The following is a 16646-nucleotide window of genomic DNA, read 5'->3' as shown; positions in this document are numbered from 1 at the left end:
TATTTTTCTAAAAAGAATTCTGAGAACTCGTCTATCAAGTAAAAAAAATCAAATATTAGGACTTATAAATTTTAACTCTAAAAATTGAAAACAAAAAAACTTTATATTATAGCACTAAAAGAGTGTGCATTTACAACAACTGTCACACTTTTCACTGGAAACAGAAAAAAAAGGAATAATACAAGGTACTTCTTCAAAAAGCAAAGGAAATAAAGGGTACAAAACTGTTACAATTAGTTTAACAATACACATCTTTAACTCAACTAAAAGGTACCAGTTTTCCTAAATCAACAATTGAAAGCTTCAATTAATCACGAAGATCACACCAAACCCTTCAAAAGCTCAATCAGCTCTCCCTTCTTCAGTCTCGAATAGCCCTTTACACCCTTTTCCTTTGCGAGTTCTTTTAGCTCGACGAGCTTCAGCTCTTCCAGTTTCAGGATTTCAGATGCTTCCTTCCGAATTTCTGTAGGCGAGTGTTCGTCGGCCGCATTCTTGTTAGTTTTTCGTGTGGCCGGAGGAGGCGGAATAGGGGACCTTTTTACGAAATTTGACGCGGGTCTCGATAGTTTAGCAGTATTAACAGGAGGTGGAGAATCCCTTTTTCCTTGTTCATCCTCTGATGATGAAAACTTAGAGAGAGCGGCTTCCCTTTCGACTTCTTCTCTCGGAGCTTTATCAAGCATATACAAATAGCGAGGATTAAAGACGAACAATTTAAAAGTTCTCAGAAGCCAAAAAGAATCATAGCACTACTGGAAATTCAAGCTGCAGTTTCTTAACAAAATATTCTAAATTGGCAAAGCCATGCAATCTTTTGAAGGGCTTATCTTCGCATTCTTATTTTGCAGGTGTATTGAGTAGTTAGATAGTTTTATAGGGGTATTCATAATCTAACAAGAAAGTGAAACAACATTCCTGAATTATTAGTCCAAATTAACTAAGGATGCTATAATTAACTTCAAGAATTTAAGAAGATCAATCTAAGGAAGCATTGCCACTACAATAAACAGGTATGAGGACACGGAGATGAGAGAAAGAGAGATTCCAATCAATATACCTCGCACTTGCTTCCTACTTGGGTGTCGCTGAATCGACTTAACCGCCGGCTTCTCTTTTACATTGGTAGGGCTTCTTCTTCTAGCAGCAACAGATTCACCTTTTGCTATCGAAGATCGTATTCTTCTAAACAAAGAAATTATCTCATCCTGGTCAGAGGTTTTGGATGCCTCGCTATTGGATAATGGCGGGTCCTTCAAATCATCGCCATCCTTTGCATTTCGACTAACGGGGGGACTATCCCTTTCCCTTCGAGGCCGTCCTCTTCTGTTTGCTTCACATCTAACATGCGAAATGGATGATTGCGAGAAGCGTTTCTGAGAAGCAAGGTGTAGAAGCCCATCTGCAATCTCTGTCAAGTGCAATAAGCTGCATCAAAAGATTATACCTCAGTTGCTTAAAAAGGCAGCTTACTTAACAGCAGATATCCTATCTAAAATTCAGCAAGTTACAAAGCATTTTAAGAAAATGGACATTATCGAGATTCCAAATTCACAATTTTCGAATTTATGTGTAGTATGTAACGTCCCAATAGTCCCACATCGGATAAGATACTGATTCTGATCAGTTTATATGAGACCTCGCACACTAGTAATAATAACCGAGCTTAAACAATTTGGGCCGGTGGTTTGGGTCTAACGATTTATTATTGTTAGCGAGTCGGATCGTTACATAGTAACACAAGATATCTGCATTCACATGATAAATGGAACAATATATTTTTACCAAATATACAAAATGCAGAGAAGGATGATTTTGTTAAGACTAATCCTAAACATCAATCTTTTAGATAATATAGTATTGGAGCCAGGTCTAAACCCTCTCCATCCAAGAGGTTCTGAGCTCGATTGAGTGCACGTGACATAGTTCATCTGATATCCACCATACACGTCAGCGAAAGTGTTAAGACTAAATCTTTAACCATTTTTTCTACTGGATGGATCTTTGGGTAACAGGTTGGAGTAGGTTTCTCTATCTTAATACTTGAGCTAGCAATTCTTCAAATTTACTAAAAGCCTACAAATGGCGACAGATTCATGAAGAAATTTGAACCAGAAAAAGCAAATGAACTTGTGGGTAACTGCAGATTCAAGTTCACATCAGATAAAAATGGGAGGAAATTGAAGGAAATAACAGCCATGGCTACCTCTCCTGTAGGTTGTGGGCTTGGAATGGCTCAGCTTAAGGATTGAACTTATTCTGGGTTGCGTCGAGAGAATGCAGTTTTGAGGAGGAGGAAGAGGAAGAGGAAGAGGAAGAAGAAGAAAAAAGGTGCCCATCTATTCCTAATTTAGTAATTCCCACTACACACCCACCCAAATAAAAAAAAAAAAGGAAAAAAAAATGCTCTGTCTCTATCTCCCCACCGGATAGAGGGGAATGGATTGGACGTTTATCCGCTCCAGTGCCAAGCTTTATTTCGGTTTTTTTTTTTTTATAAATAACCTTAAAAAAAATATTATAATTAAGTAAATAATTTTTTAAAAAAATATTTGGCAAAATAATTTTCATTTTGCCAATTCAGCATAAAAAAAAAATTAATTTGCTAAAGAAATTTCAGAGAGTTATATATCCAAATATGAAGTTTTATAAGGTTATTTCGACAAAAAGGTTTTTTATTTCTAGTTCTAACACGCAGAGCACGTGTTGCCCGCGTGATAGCTGTTATATTCAGCAGTATTAAACTAGTTCACTGTGATTCGAAAATTTATATATTGTTTAATAGAAATTAGAAGAACCACTAAATTGGCCAGTTGGATGCGTAAATTAATTTTATAGCATATGTTATTCTGATTTTGGATTCCATTAGCATATGTCATTCTTAATTTTTTTTTTTTTTTTTTTTGAGAGATAGGTAGCACGCTACCTGCTTTGTTTATTTCATTTAGAAATAAACTTAGCTGGAAAATGTGAAACAACTAGGATTCGAACTTGGGTCTCGGGTACCAACCACCAAATCTTTTGCCACTTGCTCTAGGGACGGTCGGTTGTCATTCTTAATTTTGGATTCCATTAGATGAGATGTTTATTACATCCACGTACCAAAAATTCTTCTTAGTAAATGTCTATTTAGCATGACTTTTAAAATAGGGTTAATAAAATATTTTCCCCCTTATCCTAGACATTAATTGGACAAAAACAACCACAAATCTTATAGTGATAATATCTCATGCATCTAGGCAAGGATTTGATGGCCGATATTCAACGATCACAATATTATAATACCTTCGCTAAAATTATTAGCAATGCCCTCGCTAAAATCAACCATTTTATTCATTTACTATAAATGACGTGCTCTCCTCCATAATATGAAAGGAAAGGGAAATCACACCACCTTTTTCAAAAGATCAAGCAATAAATACCATAGCTAAAATACATTCATGTTACAGGCCAATCATTTATAATTATCAGTCCAAATATTCACATTGCATAAATACAAAACATACCCTTTCCTATACAGACGCTCCTCCAACTATAAGATATTTAGTGATAGGTCATCGATTTTTTTTTTCTTTTTTGGTTTGTAATGTTTACATGTTTGGTGATTGAGAAAAGTACGCCAAATCTACTTCATGATTCTGTAGGAAAAAAATATATATAGAAAAGGTAGTATTGTTAAATGAAAAAGTTATGGGATGGTTACTTCATACAGATGCTAGAAACCATCCAAATAGTATTATTTTATAGCCTGCGACGGAGCAAAAATTTTTGTTCTTCTCAAGCTGGAACAGGGCTCTTCTCCAACGCCTCTTCGCCGGTGATTCCTTCTTTGAGAGTTTTGAAGTAAATATCGTAATCCTTCTCGGGGGGAGGGTTCGCAGGATCCACTACAAATGGCTCGCTAAACGGAACGGTAGATTTAACCTGCAGGTGAGAACACAATCAATCGATGTCCACACAAAAAGCAGCCAAAAAGAAAATACAGAAAAAACTAACCAAATGTAAATTTGTAAACAAATATAGTCATAGTATTCAATTGCTTGATGTAAATGCGGCGATTTCTCTTTTCGTATGGATAAACTAAAGGGCAGTGAAAATTAGGTTGGTCCGGAGTATCCACCTCTCAGAAATGCTCGAGTTGTTCCCACACCCGTTGGTTATTGAATAACATGACAAGTGCTTACCTCCACATATAAAGATTTTTTTTTCCTTCTCTCCTTGATAATGAAAATTAAGTTCACGATACAAATAATGCAAATGAGTGCTCTATTCTAACCTCAAAAGTCTTTCCACATGCATATGGGCTTTCCAAAGCGGCGACACATATCCGAGCAACCTCTTCCCTTGATATCTTACCCTGTAAATTATATACATTAGGCTCATTTATCTTTTCTCAAACATAGTAATACTTTTTTTTTTTTTTGAGGAAAAAAATAGCAATACTTAGATGAACATTTACAAGAAAGTAATTCATGAGATTGCGTAATTACACTTTTGTTTAGCTTAACATAGCCGATTAAAAAAAAAAAAAAGTTTGTTACAACCTTAGTCCCTGAAGTTTACCCTGGTTTCAATTACATCTTCAGAGTTTCTCTTACATTTTAATCCTAAGGTTTATCCCTCGTAACAATTATGTCCTGTTAGCCTACCGTTTAAACCCCAACCCCCTCTTCCCAACCACACCCCCCAACACCCCACCCCCGCCCAACCCAAAAACCCACCCCTCAACCAAAGAAGATATACCACATCAACAGTCATTAGATTTTATTAACATAGCAACTTTTTGATGTTTCAATTTGAACAGCAGTGCTGATATTGCATCATTCTTCATACAGTATACTAGAAAGGGACTTAATTGTCACAAAGTACCAATTTCAGAGATAAAACTGTTAGCATTGATGCTCTGAGCTGTTATCCGGATCAAAATTTAGGGACGTAATTTGTAACAAACTTGAAAAAAAAGAAAAAGGTAAGAAACCTAACACCAAACATATGAAATTAACAATTAAAGCGCGCTCCAATTACCGTAATATTGTCTCCTTGGTCAAATATGAGATCAGCACCTGCAGGTTCTTCAGTTAATGCACACGGTCGCACAATTGTGTAAGGAACACCACTTTCCCGTATCAAATCCTCACCCTAATTGTGCATGGAATAAAACTGTTAACACCAATATTGACAAGAACGTTCAATATAAAAAGTCATATGATTAACCTACAACTAAATGATTGGAATGCAGCTTGCTTGCATAGTAGTATCTGCAATCCAATTGGGTGGATGCATATATACCTATGTACTAATGTAGTATAAAATACACATGTTATCTGCAATCCAAATTGGGTGGATGCATATATACCTATGTACTATGTAGTATAAAATACACATGTATAGTTGTGTATTCATTGTAGATACAAAACTTTGCGATTGATACGAATTGATACAAAATGCCGTCAACTAAATATGAAATCAAAATTTCTAGTACTTAAATTCAGTCAAAGACATCAAATTTGATTATAGACAACAGGATGACGCTTAAGACTATGCTTATATAGTACCCTATAAGTGCTCGAAATAAACAGAAGCACCTTTAGTTTATAAGTTAGAATAAAGCACCTTTAGTTTATAAGTTAGAATAAATCCGAGCTCTTTGTTCAAGCGCACCGCAGGAGGTTGTTTGCTTAAATCAAGCCCGGGTCTATCAGGTCTAGTAACTCCTGCTGAACTTACATGTACAAACCTGCAAAATGAAACCATATTTAGAGGGTCCCATTTTCTAGTATTTTCAGTTTAGTCCCCAATCTTTTAATTGTTATAATCGGGTCCCTAACAATTTTCAATACCTTGCAACCTTACCCTTTTAATTGAATGCACCAATAAATTGGACAAAAATCCCTAGGCAATCACCATATAATAAGTCCAAAAGACATTTCCATGTGACTAGTATGGAGAAATTTCTATTCAATTTGACGAAGTAATTTAATTAAAAGAGTAAGATTGCAGTGGAATGCAAAGGATAAGAACTCGAAGAATTTTCGAGAAAAGAAAGCTCACATTAAGACAAGTGTTGGCTGATTTACGCTCATTAAGGATCCTGTGGGAGACTTATTGTGTTTAGTTTAGTTTAGTTTAGTTTTCTTTTTTCGTGGAAGCCCTATTGCTTCCCGCAATTGCTAAATTCACCTACTGAATGAATGAAGCAGTAGCCAAAAAAAAAAAAGAAAAAAGAAACTTCGGGGACCAATCTGAACTACCCTAAAAGGTTGAGGACCCTTAGAGTAATTTATCCAATTTCCAAATACAAGTGCAAAGCTAAGATAACTTATTAGTCTTAGTAAGGAATGAAACCTGGGAGTAATAGGCTCCTTCAAATATGCTTTTATGCTAGAAAATGGGAGCTCAAATGGGCCTTCAACAAACGTTGGGTTGAGTTTTCCATCATATTCAAACTTGCTGAACATAAGCTGTAAAATAATTTTTCTTTTACTGGATTTAGTTGAACCAATAATAACCACAATCAGTATTGAGAACCGTAGAAGAAAACAGAATTCGTGCCTGCAGTGCAAATAATTTGCTTGGATCAAATGGAGGAGCATCAGCCATAGTTTGAGCCCGAAATACAGGCCGTAACGAAGAAAAAGGTACTCGTATCTGATCAAAGAAAAATTTAGCCAACCAAAACAGAGGTATACATGTAAAATACACAAAAGAAAGATTTGGACTAAAGAATGACATACTGTCTGCCACTGGCCCTTAACAGTGTCAAAGCTTGCAGTATACCCTACAGTATCCCAATCAGCGGAAGTACGTAAAATAAGCTTGTAACGACGACCATCGCCTTTAACTCTTAATTCAATACCATCATATGCTGAAAGGTCCTCCGGTACAGTAAAATTCTGTATCCGCAGAAATAATTGGACTCATCAGCGACATAACAGCAAAAATTTCTCTGATGTTCTAGTTCAAGATTCTTAAAATGAGGGAGCAAGGTTTCATGTTTCCATACACTTAAAATCAGGATAAATTTAGGCTAAAAAAAAAATCTAAAAGCTCTTGTCAAACTATTTCATGATCTTTCCCTCATCAAAACTAGTATGTGCACATTCCAAGAAACTTGAAGATTTGAAATATCTTGGAAAAGAAAAAGGCCATGAATCTCATAACATTTACAAATTAGTTATAACTCTTATTTTGAAGTGACCAAATTTAAAAGCACTATTTGCTTTTATTCCATACATCCTTACCTTTGTCCTAATGCTAGTAAACCCACCATTGTTTGAAGTAGAAACGACTCCTGGTGATAAAGGAAAGGAGAAGCAAATTCAGATACGTGAACTATACAATAATATCATTACTATATGAGGACTTCTGTATTGTACAGCATTGGCAATCTGCAATTGAAGTATATGAGATAAGAAGAAGAAACCTTTGAATAAGCCAGTTGGACCACCAGTTTCACTTCCAGTTGGATCAACCTGGAATGTACTTTCACTAACACCTCCCATTACGACATCATCCAAAGCTCCCCAAATAAGCTTCCCTGTTAAATTACCTACAAGTAGAGAGTATATAAATCGATAAGTATGTCTATAAACTACAAAGAATTGCAAAAATAACAAGAGGATCCAATAAATTAAAATTACTACAACTATTCAAACCAGATTAAAAATAGGATATCTAATAAATTAAAATTACTACAAATACTCAAACCAGATAAAAGAAAGTAGGACGCCTAGAACACAATGTCCTCAGCTTTTCTCACACGAACTCAAAACACACAATATCATTTCTTTACACTTATTTCACAGGTGATATCCAGAAAACAGCAAAGTTGACTTGTAAAATTACGATGGAAAATGACCACTTAAAAAAAATAATAATATCGGAAAAACTTTGGGAAGTATCTTGACTATGTGATTGACTTGCAAAAGACTCGTGAATGATCAAGTGTATGTTTAAGAGATATGAAATGCTAAAAGGAAAGGAGGCTTTGAATATCTTATAAAATGGCTCAAGTCTAAATACATGAGATTTTTACCTTTATATCCGAATAACAATTTTCCATCACGTAATCCGATCCTATTCTTTACAGCATTTAGTAAATTTTGCATTCCAATGTACTCCACCTTTTCAGGTGAATCTCCTTTTATCTGAGTAAGAAAAACCTTGCATTAGCATTGATAACCATGCACAAAAGTTCCAATGAAATGAATCTTGGTAGAAATCTATATTGCTGAACAACTATACTAGCTTGATACAGGAGGACGATTTGATACCTCAGGTTCAAAGAACTTGATTCCCTGTAAAAGAGAAGGTTTTCCTGTCAGAGTAGAAAAACTTATTTCTCTCACTGACCGAGTCAAAAAACAAAAGGCAACTTTACATACAAGTCCGTGCAAAATCTCAATTATATGCATGCCCTAAAATCTGTATGCACCCCTCAAATGTGAAGGTCCTTAGATAATAACCTTAACGTACATTGAGGAGTTATTCATGGGAAAAGTTAGTTATGTGTTATGAAAAACTTCCTAACAAAAGGGTCATTTTTGTAAGTACGACATAGATAGAAGAATGGTAAGTACGACATAGATAGAAGAATGGCATATTGGAAGTACAAATTTGGCAAAGGTTAGGCATGCAACATACTTGCTTATACTTGTCCCTGTCAGGAGTATCACCTTCCTTCGGACCCACAATAACAGAAACTGAATTTATGACCTTCTTAACCCCTTTAAAGTACTCGGGACTGAGTGTATCTGCCTTCGTAATATCCCCAACAATCTGTAAAATTGCCAAAATTACACCAATAATCATTTTACTTGCTCCACATTCCAAAAGACGCCTGCCCGTCCTAGCTCTTGGAAATACCTTCCCCACTAAGAGAAGCAATGGCTAGGCGTTTGCAAACAAAAATTGTGGACTTCCACTTAGATGGAAAGCTGAAAAGAGCTTTTGGGCTCAAAAAGCATCTCCAATTTGGAGCTTCTGCTTTCTGCTACAGTTGGAAGCTATTAGGTAAATCTCAATGAAAAAGTGTATAGTTCTACTTAATAGCACTTTCAAAGAAAATCCAACTAGGCCACATAAGCCCAAAGATGAAGTTAGACATCTTCAGAACAAAATGATTCTGGCAAAGCTTTTTTACCTAAACGTGAAATTACTAATTTCACATTATGTTGTAGATATTATACGCCAATAATGTTACAGACATTACTTATATGTTCTTTCTCAATCAATAACAAAACTTCATGAATACTATATACGTTCACAAACAATTCCCTTGAAAAAGTTACTTCAGAAGATAATCTTGAATTGAAATTTCCAAAAAGGATATGCTTGATAAACGTACAAGCTCACCATGTCTATGTCCAACCCTAACATGTTTTTTGCCTTTTCTTCATTTCTAACCTGGAAGTCCATACAAAATCATGAAATTTGATGAAAAAGAAAATAGAAAGAAAAACTCATCTGATGAGCAAGCTGGCAACAACGAAATATTTACATACGTACCCTGCAAAATGATCTATTTACACATATCCCTGCAAAATCTGAATTTTATATATATATATATATATGCTCTTCAAAAACTTAACTACTTAAACATATACCTTTGTACTGATAAAAATGCCTCTCTTTGAAGAACCTTCTAATACAAAGACAAAGTTTGTGAAAATTCACATTTTACAAGGGTATAAATGGAACTAACATTTTTTTTTTTTGAATGTCTCGACTAATAAATGATTTTGAAGTGCGTATCCGTAAAAGCCCCTGTATCTAATGAATGTAGAACATTAGTGTAGAAGGATACCAGTACGCGAACAGGTAATCCTTTCTTGCGTAAGATGTCGACTACTCTTCGCCCAACTCCACCTGTGGCTCCGGTAACCAAGATTATACCAGAAGTCTCCGGTTTTGCTAGCGGTTGACTTGAGTTTGGACTTGATAGTTTTGCCAGCAGTGACTCCATAAACTTTGTGTACAAATACAAATCATATAGGCAATAGAGTATTCCAAATTTAAGAAAGTATAAAATAATATAGTAACTTTGATGCAAAAAACTCAACCTTGAGAGGGTTCGGAGGCCCGTTGAAGAAGTATAGTGTCTTAACAAATCTGCCAAAATCCCAAGATTGCCAGCTAGACTCAGCAAACACCACCGATTTATACGATCTTGAGTTAAGTTGGGTAACTCGCTTAGAACGAGAGGACGGCACTTTGTGATTGAAATTGTTCGAATAAGTTATAGAACAAAATCCCTGCACCAACAATTGTTAAACGTAAATACGTATAATTCCACAGTTGAAGAAGAATGAATTTAACCTAAAATTGCTTTATAGTTTCCAAAGGTCTATGATATTCCGAGACCCAAAAGCGCAAGCTCCAATTTGGCGCTTTTACTTCTCCTGCGCGGAGGACCTATTTAAAGAATCTAATTTAGTGCTTCTTCTAAAGGTACTATTCAGATAACACTTCATCGAACAGCAGGATATGCTACAGTGGGCAAAAAAACACTCCTTGACTCCGTTTGTCACGTAGATCGCACTGATTCTGTTAAGATATAATTTCTATGGTCCCACTGAAACTGCACGAGGTGTCCCATGTTTCCGTCGCAACTCCTTTAGGCAACACCAAAGGGGCTTTAGATTCGTTTCTTAAAGCATATGTGTGCAAAAATTACAGAGAGGGTGCGAACTATGAGCAAACTACACACGAGCAAATGATCAAACACTTGGTGGGCAAAATTTACCTTAGGGTTGCGAAAAAGCGTAGTGGGAGAGAGAGAGGAGACGATCCCGTAAGAGGAGCAGCAACAATCCATCACTTTGTTTCTCCAGCGAAATCGAAACCCTCATTTGGCACAATTATATAAATGAAGAGATTCGTAGCTGGTGTTTGAGGCTGTAGACCACACACTACACTCTGATGCTGATTGGAGCGGTCCAGTGTTCTTTGCTCCCGCGAATACGCACAATGGAAAAAATGTTGGAAGGACCGGGTCTATGATGTTTTTCTTCTGGGGAAAAGTTTGCATTGAATTAATTAACCTTTTTGGAAATTCTAATTTCAGTAATCACTATCTCAGATATTTACAAAAAAAGTGCATTATAGCTTTTTAATAATGCATGGCAAAGACATTATAATGCTTTTTTTTGGTCTCTAATTTGTATAATTTTTAATAAAAAACTACTGTAATAAGCTAAATAATAAAAATTAAAGCATAAAATAATGTAGAGGATTAGTAAATGGTAAAGTGGTGTATAGTTGTTGGAATGCATAGCATGCATGCAGTAATTTCTAAAATTATTAGAAATTAGTATAGCAGTAGGATATTAAAATTATATTTTTTAAAAATTAGATACTAAAAAATAAATATTTAAAGAAGATATCGTTTTTGTAAATGGTCCATTGTTGATGGTAAAAATGTATGATGGCCCCTCAATTGTAGGTGATTTTAAAATAGGCTCTTGAACTTCAACTTCTTTGCTTTTTTTTTTAATTCAAGCAATTTAAGTTAATAAAATTAATTGTTTAATTAAATTAATCAGTATTTTACTCATATTTTTCAACTCTATCTATTTTTTATCTGGAAAATTGTTGATTTTGTTACTAATTAAGGATCAACAGCTAACGTAGTTGTTATTTATAAAAAGTTTTCAATTCAAAAACTTTAATTGCGACAAAGCACCGGTCTATGAAGTGACGTGGTAGACCTTGTACAGGGAATAGTATCACCACGTAAGAGCCGTTATACAGAATCTGTTCATGCGGAGCGCCATACACCCCCACGCCTTCGACTCTTCTCGCGCCTTCTCTTCGAGTCCGCTCTACCTCTACTGTATAAATACTACGGTCTACGGTATAAAATACTACGGTATACGATCGAACCGACGAATACGATCCAAACTATTTAACTTTTTTATAAATTAAATTGTGAAATTTTTCGACATTATTTACTAGAACTCTAATTACATGTTTACCAACATTAGTAATAAGATGCAACAAAGTTTCTCTATTATGTATAAGGCAATCCAACCAAGAAACAACTTCATACAACAGCTATTTCCAACACCAAATTACAAAAATGCACAGCAAAACAAGTTCAGTGATTCCAATTTTTCAGAAACACACCTCTCACATTCGCGATTCCGACAGCTGCAGCGCCGACGGCGGATCCGAAGTGTCGAAAATATCCGCCCACGCCGACAAAGCCGGACTCGAACTCATGAACTTGGAGTACTCTTTGCTGGTTTCGTAATCCATCGAGCCTTCCAAAACCTTCACCACCTGCGACATTGAAGGCCTCTTACTGATCTCCCCCTGCAGGCACCAAATCGCGAGCTTTATCACCTCGACGACGTCGAATCTACACAATTGCATGTCGGTGCTGCGACCGTCGACCAAATCCGACAATCGCTCCGCCTTAATCTTGTTCTGGAGCAGATTGATCAAGTGAGTGCTTCCCTCCAGTTGCGAAGAGTCTATGCTTTTTCGCCCGCTCACGATTTCCATGACGACGACTCCGAAGCTATAGACATCGGCCTTTTCGGTGATCGTAGAAGTTAACCACTCGGGCGCGATGTACCCGCGAGTCCCCCGGACTCGTGTCATGACGTGGCTCTGATCTCTGTCGATGAGCTTGGCCAGCCCGAAATCGGAAATCTTCGCGGTGAATTTCTCGTCTAGCAGGATGTTTCCGGGCTTGATGTCCAAATGAACAATCTTTTGGCTGCACTCCTCGTGGAGGTACGACAAGCCTTTCGATATGTCGACGATGATCTTGAGCCTGGTTTTCCAATCGAGCACCGCGGCGGCGGTGTTGCCCTTATTGTGGAATATCCATTTATCAAGCGATCCGTTGCTCATGAACTCGTAGACGAGAAGTTGGCGGGACTTATCGGAGCAGAAGCCGATCAACCTCACTAGATTGATGTGGTGAACGCTGCCGATCGTCTTCACCTCCGCCAAGAACTCCTCTCTCCCTTGTTTGATATCACTCAAGCACTTGACGGCGATTTTGGCATCTCCGAACCGGCCCTCGTAGACCGGCCCGAACCCCCCTTCCCCGAGCTTCGTCGAGAAGCCGTTTGTGGCCGATTTAAGCTGACTGTAAGAGAACCTCCTTGGCAAGCCTGGCAGCCCTTTGAACACATCCTCCTCGGCATCCTCACGCGCCGCCTTTTTCCTCCGCAGAATCACGATTGCTGCCCCGATTATGACGATTAGAAGAATCAGAACCCCGTGAGCCGCACCCGTGACAATCTTCCCTCTAGAGGAAGTGGACTGGTGAATCACTTGTACCTTAAGGTATGCCGAGAAATTCTGGCCGACGCCTTCCGGTCGGGTGCTCACCAGCGAGAAGACCTCCGTCGGGAGATGACAAGACCCGTTTGAGGAATTGAAACCGTAGCGAAAAAAGGCGGCCTGGCAAGAGCAATTCTTCAAGCAGGCATTCTTGCAGCTCTGCTCGTCTGTCGACCAACGGTCAGCATAATCGTCGAAGTAGGTGACGTTCACGAGGGGGAGCAGCTGATGGTCCTGAGTAGATTGGCAAGAAAGTGGAGTCGCGGGGGTGCAGCCGAGATTTGGTTCCCGATTGTTGATCAGATTGAAGAATTGGGGATTGTTATTACTGCTGCCGCCGCTGCCGCCGCTAGGGCAACTGCATTGCCCGTTGGAACAGATCCCGTAACCGCCGCACACCGTCGGGTAGGCGCAGTCGTCAAGATGGAGAGCATCACTTATGAATTTCCACACTGTTCCATTCCATTGATAGATCCTCAAGTGCCCATCCATCTCCAATCTCATGTATTGCGCCGGTGTCGACAGTGACGGCAGTGGGGGATTGCCGTCGATGATCGTGAGCCCGCCGGAGAGGAAAATTGCGGAGATTGCTCCGCTCGTGGGTTTCGTTTTGTTGTTGTATTGCAATTTGTAGTAGACTTGCAGAGGATTGGATTCGATGGACGCATAGAGGCCGTCTGGGAGGACGGAAAGGTGGAAGATGCGTTTAGAGGAGTTGGCAGGGGCCGCATCGGCCGTCAGCCGCTGCCCGACCTTGAGAGGCTGCCCGAGGATGAGGGAGTCCGTCGGGTGGTCGAAGGATTGCCAGACGGAGAGGTTCTTCGAATCGAAGATCACCAGATTGCCCGACGGGGCGAGGGCTAGGGACGCAACAGAACGGTTCGACGTGTTGGTCGACCAGACGATTGTCCCGTCAACGTCGCGGAGGACGACGTCGCCGCCGATGGTGAATTCCAGCGTGGCGTTCCGGCGGACGGGGCGGCCGCGGTTGGCGGACCAGACGATGCGCGGGGAGGTCGTGTTGGCGGAGACGACGCGGCCGGAAGGGGTGGCGATGAGGATGAAGACGGCGAAGAGGAAGCTGCTGTTGTCGCAGGGGAAGGGGCAAATAAAGCCAGCGGCAAAGGTGGGGCCTGGGGGGGCGGAAGAAGGGGAAAAGAGTGGTGGATTATGCGCGGGAGGACTTTTGTAGGGAGAAAAGAGGTACGCACGTTAGTTTCGGGTAAATAATTCAAACGAGGGGAAATGCTCGAGGGACCCTGTTGTGTACCCCAAGGTCCCCATGTTCAAGAGCGGTATATAAGTTAGGCTTGGATTTTTTCGTTTTGTAGCTTGTTTGGCCAAACAAGCCTTCGCTTTTAAATGCGGTCATCTCTGCTACATTTTTAACAAATGAAGTTTTAAATCTTGCTGCAGATCCAGTGTATGCATAGCTTCCAATAACACAATTCAAACTAGAGCTGCACAAAAAGTGGACCGGCGATCTTTATTCATCCGCGCGGGTACATGCGGATTACCTATAAATTTATTGGTACGAGCACTAATTTGTTTTACCCAAAAATTTATGGGTAAAACGAGTTGATACTCGTTAAATTATAAGTATTTTGGACTGACTCACGAATATTCGCAGGTACCCGTGTGTATATATATATTAAATAAAATAAGTGACATGTTGTTTTGTTTTTACCTATTTCTAAAATTTCAACCATAATTTTTTTTAAGTGTATTTTAAACATGTTGCGATATTTAAAATAGTAAATTATGTTATGATTTTTTAAATTATATATATTTTGTGTTTGAAAAATATAAGATTAAAAAAAAAAGCACCTTTCGCGTACCCCGCATATCCGCCTGCCCATGGGTATGGATGAGGATGCTGTCTACCCACAAATTTATAGATAAATTTTATTCATGCCCAAATGAGATGCAAATATAATGATTTGTCCGTGAGTTACTCAACCTGGCTATTTGATAATTCAAAATGTAAGGTTGGAACTACGGTCATTAAATAATCCCGATAACATCTTTCTACTGCAAAATACAAAAGCTTCAAAATTATTTTTTAAAATAAAAATGGCTAAATTACAGAAACCTCCTTGTCAATATCCGCTTTTTCACTTTCCTCCCATGTCATTTAAAACCTACACTTTGCCCCCTTGTAAAATAAAAAATGTTTACAGGGGGTACACCGTGATAAAATAACCAAAATGCCCTCACTATCTTCGTCTTCTCCCCCAACCTCGCTCAACCGTCGCCCCTCCTCTTCCGTTACCACTTGTCACGGGGGCGCTCAAGTGTCGCACACCCGAGCCAGTCTTCTCGAGTCCTCTCCACGGATAAGTCTCCCAGACTAAACAGCGGAATACCAATCCAAGCATTTTGCCAAGCTTGCTCCTCCACGAGACTTACGGCCCGACCCTTCGCCTGTAATCGAACCCCTCGTCGGACTCCTTGAGTTCCCAACGAGCAACTCCAATACCGAGGTTGGCCACCAAGCTAGGTGCATCCAATCTTGCCAACCGATCTCTTCTCGAGAATGCTTCATAACCGAATGCCTTGTTGCCTTCATCACTAGCCCCAAGGACATTACAAGTTCTCCCCCAACTTGTTCCATTATAAGTCTAGCCAAGCGTCTCGCCTCCCACGCGTTTCGCTCCCGTGACTTAATCCGCACGCCTCAAGCGTCAAGGTCTGGGCTTCGCAACATCGCATGCCACGAAGGGCACTCATAAACATATCTGTCACCATGATCCCGGGTGAATTCACACACTGCTCAACCTGACTAAGGATGCCTCTTCCGTCCAACTCGTGGGCACATTGTAAAGAGCAACCGACCTCGTCACCCCTCCTCTTCCGTTCTTCGCGCCTTACTCAGCCGCAGCTCCGACTCTATTTTCCTCCACATGCTCCCCCGCTCTTCCTGCACTCGCGTTGCCTCCCCATTTCGACGACGATAGGGAGGAGATCGGAGTGGGGATGGATGGAGACGCGTGCTAGGGCGAGCGGCGGAGAAGAACGAAGAGAATGTGGGAGAGGGCGAGGCAGTGGAGGAGGATGAGGCTGCGAGGCGGCGGCGGCGAAGCGGAGGGAGGTGAAGCAACAGGGAAGAGGGCGAAGGGAGGTGAAGCAATAGGGAAGAGGGCGGAGGGGTATTTTTAGTATAAAAAAATATTTTTTTAAGGAATACTAGCGGTAGAGGGTGAAGTGCACTTTTTTATTTTACAAGAAAGTAAAGTGTAGGTTTTTAAATGACGGAGAAAAAAAGTGAAAAATCGAATTTTGACAGGAAAATTTTATATAATTTAGCCAATAAAAATTATAAAATTTTAACTCTCCATCACAATAAA

General features: G+C 39.2%; 3 protein-coding genes across 6 annotated transcripts; all 3 read right to left on the bottom strand.

The window, feature by feature from the left end:
• Window positions 130–2377, bottom strand: LOC109717935 (SAP-like protein BP-73). Its single transcript, XM_020243899.1, has 3 exons — window positions 2207–2377; window positions 1061–1411; window positions 130–673 (listed from the first exon to the last, which is right to left on the bottom strand). Exons 1-3 carry the CDS (start codon window positions 2337–2339, stop codon window positions 321–323), a joined length of 837 nt encoding a protein of 278 aa, XP_020099488.1. The 5' UTR covers window positions 2340–2377; the 3' UTR covers window positions 130–320.
• LOC109718545 lies at window positions 3425–10892 on the bottom strand. 4 transcript variants are annotated; one of them, XM_020244821.1, is made up of 16 exons: window positions 10745–10891; window positions 10062–10253; window positions 9806–9967; window positions 9355–9405; window positions 8644–8778; window positions 8274–8297; window positions 8036–8147; window positions 7424–7549; window positions 7242–7291; window positions 6735–6893; window positions 6553–6648; window positions 6346–6461; window positions 5614–5737; window positions 5026–5139; window positions 4277–4357; window positions 3425–3924 (listed from the first exon to the last, which is right to left on the bottom strand). In XM_020244821.1, the coding sequence occupies exons 1-16, from the start codon at window positions 10814–10816 to the stop codon at window positions 3778–3780; spliced, it is 1761 nt and encodes a 586-aa protein (XP_020100410.1). In that variant the 5' UTR covers window positions 10817–10891; the 3' UTR covers window positions 3425–3777. The 4 variants fall into 4 exon arrangements, 3 of the variants coding, with proteins under 3 accessions (XP_020100410.1, XP_020100412.1, XP_020100411.1); XM_020244823.1 differs by lacking the exon at window positions 8644–8778 and having other exon boundaries at window positions 10745–10892; XM_020244822.1 differs by lacking the exon at window positions 9355–9405 and having other exon boundaries at window positions 10745–10892.
• LOC109718448 (G-type lectin S-receptor-like serine/threonine-protein kinase SD2-5) lies at window positions 11998–15913 on the bottom strand. The gene is made up of 2 exons (XM_020244695.1): window positions 15820–15913; window positions 11998–14432 (listed from the first exon to the last, which is right to left on the bottom strand). Exons 1-2 carry the CDS (start codon window positions 15911–15913, stop codon window positions 12130–12132), a joined length of 2397 nt encoding a protein of 798 aa, XP_020100284.1. The 3' UTR covers window positions 11998–12129.

This window comes from Ananas comosus, linkage group 12, assembly GCF_001540865.1.
Source record: "Ananas comosus cultivar F153 linkage group 12, ASM154086v1, whole genome shotgun sequence".
In the NCBI taxonomy this organism is placed as follows: domain Eukaryota; kingdom Viridiplantae; phylum Streptophyta; class Magnoliopsida; order Poales; family Bromeliaceae; genus Ananas; species Ananas comosus.
The sequence above is the reverse complement of the archived record's forward strand: the minus strand, read 5'-3'. Positions and strand labels throughout refer to the sequence as shown.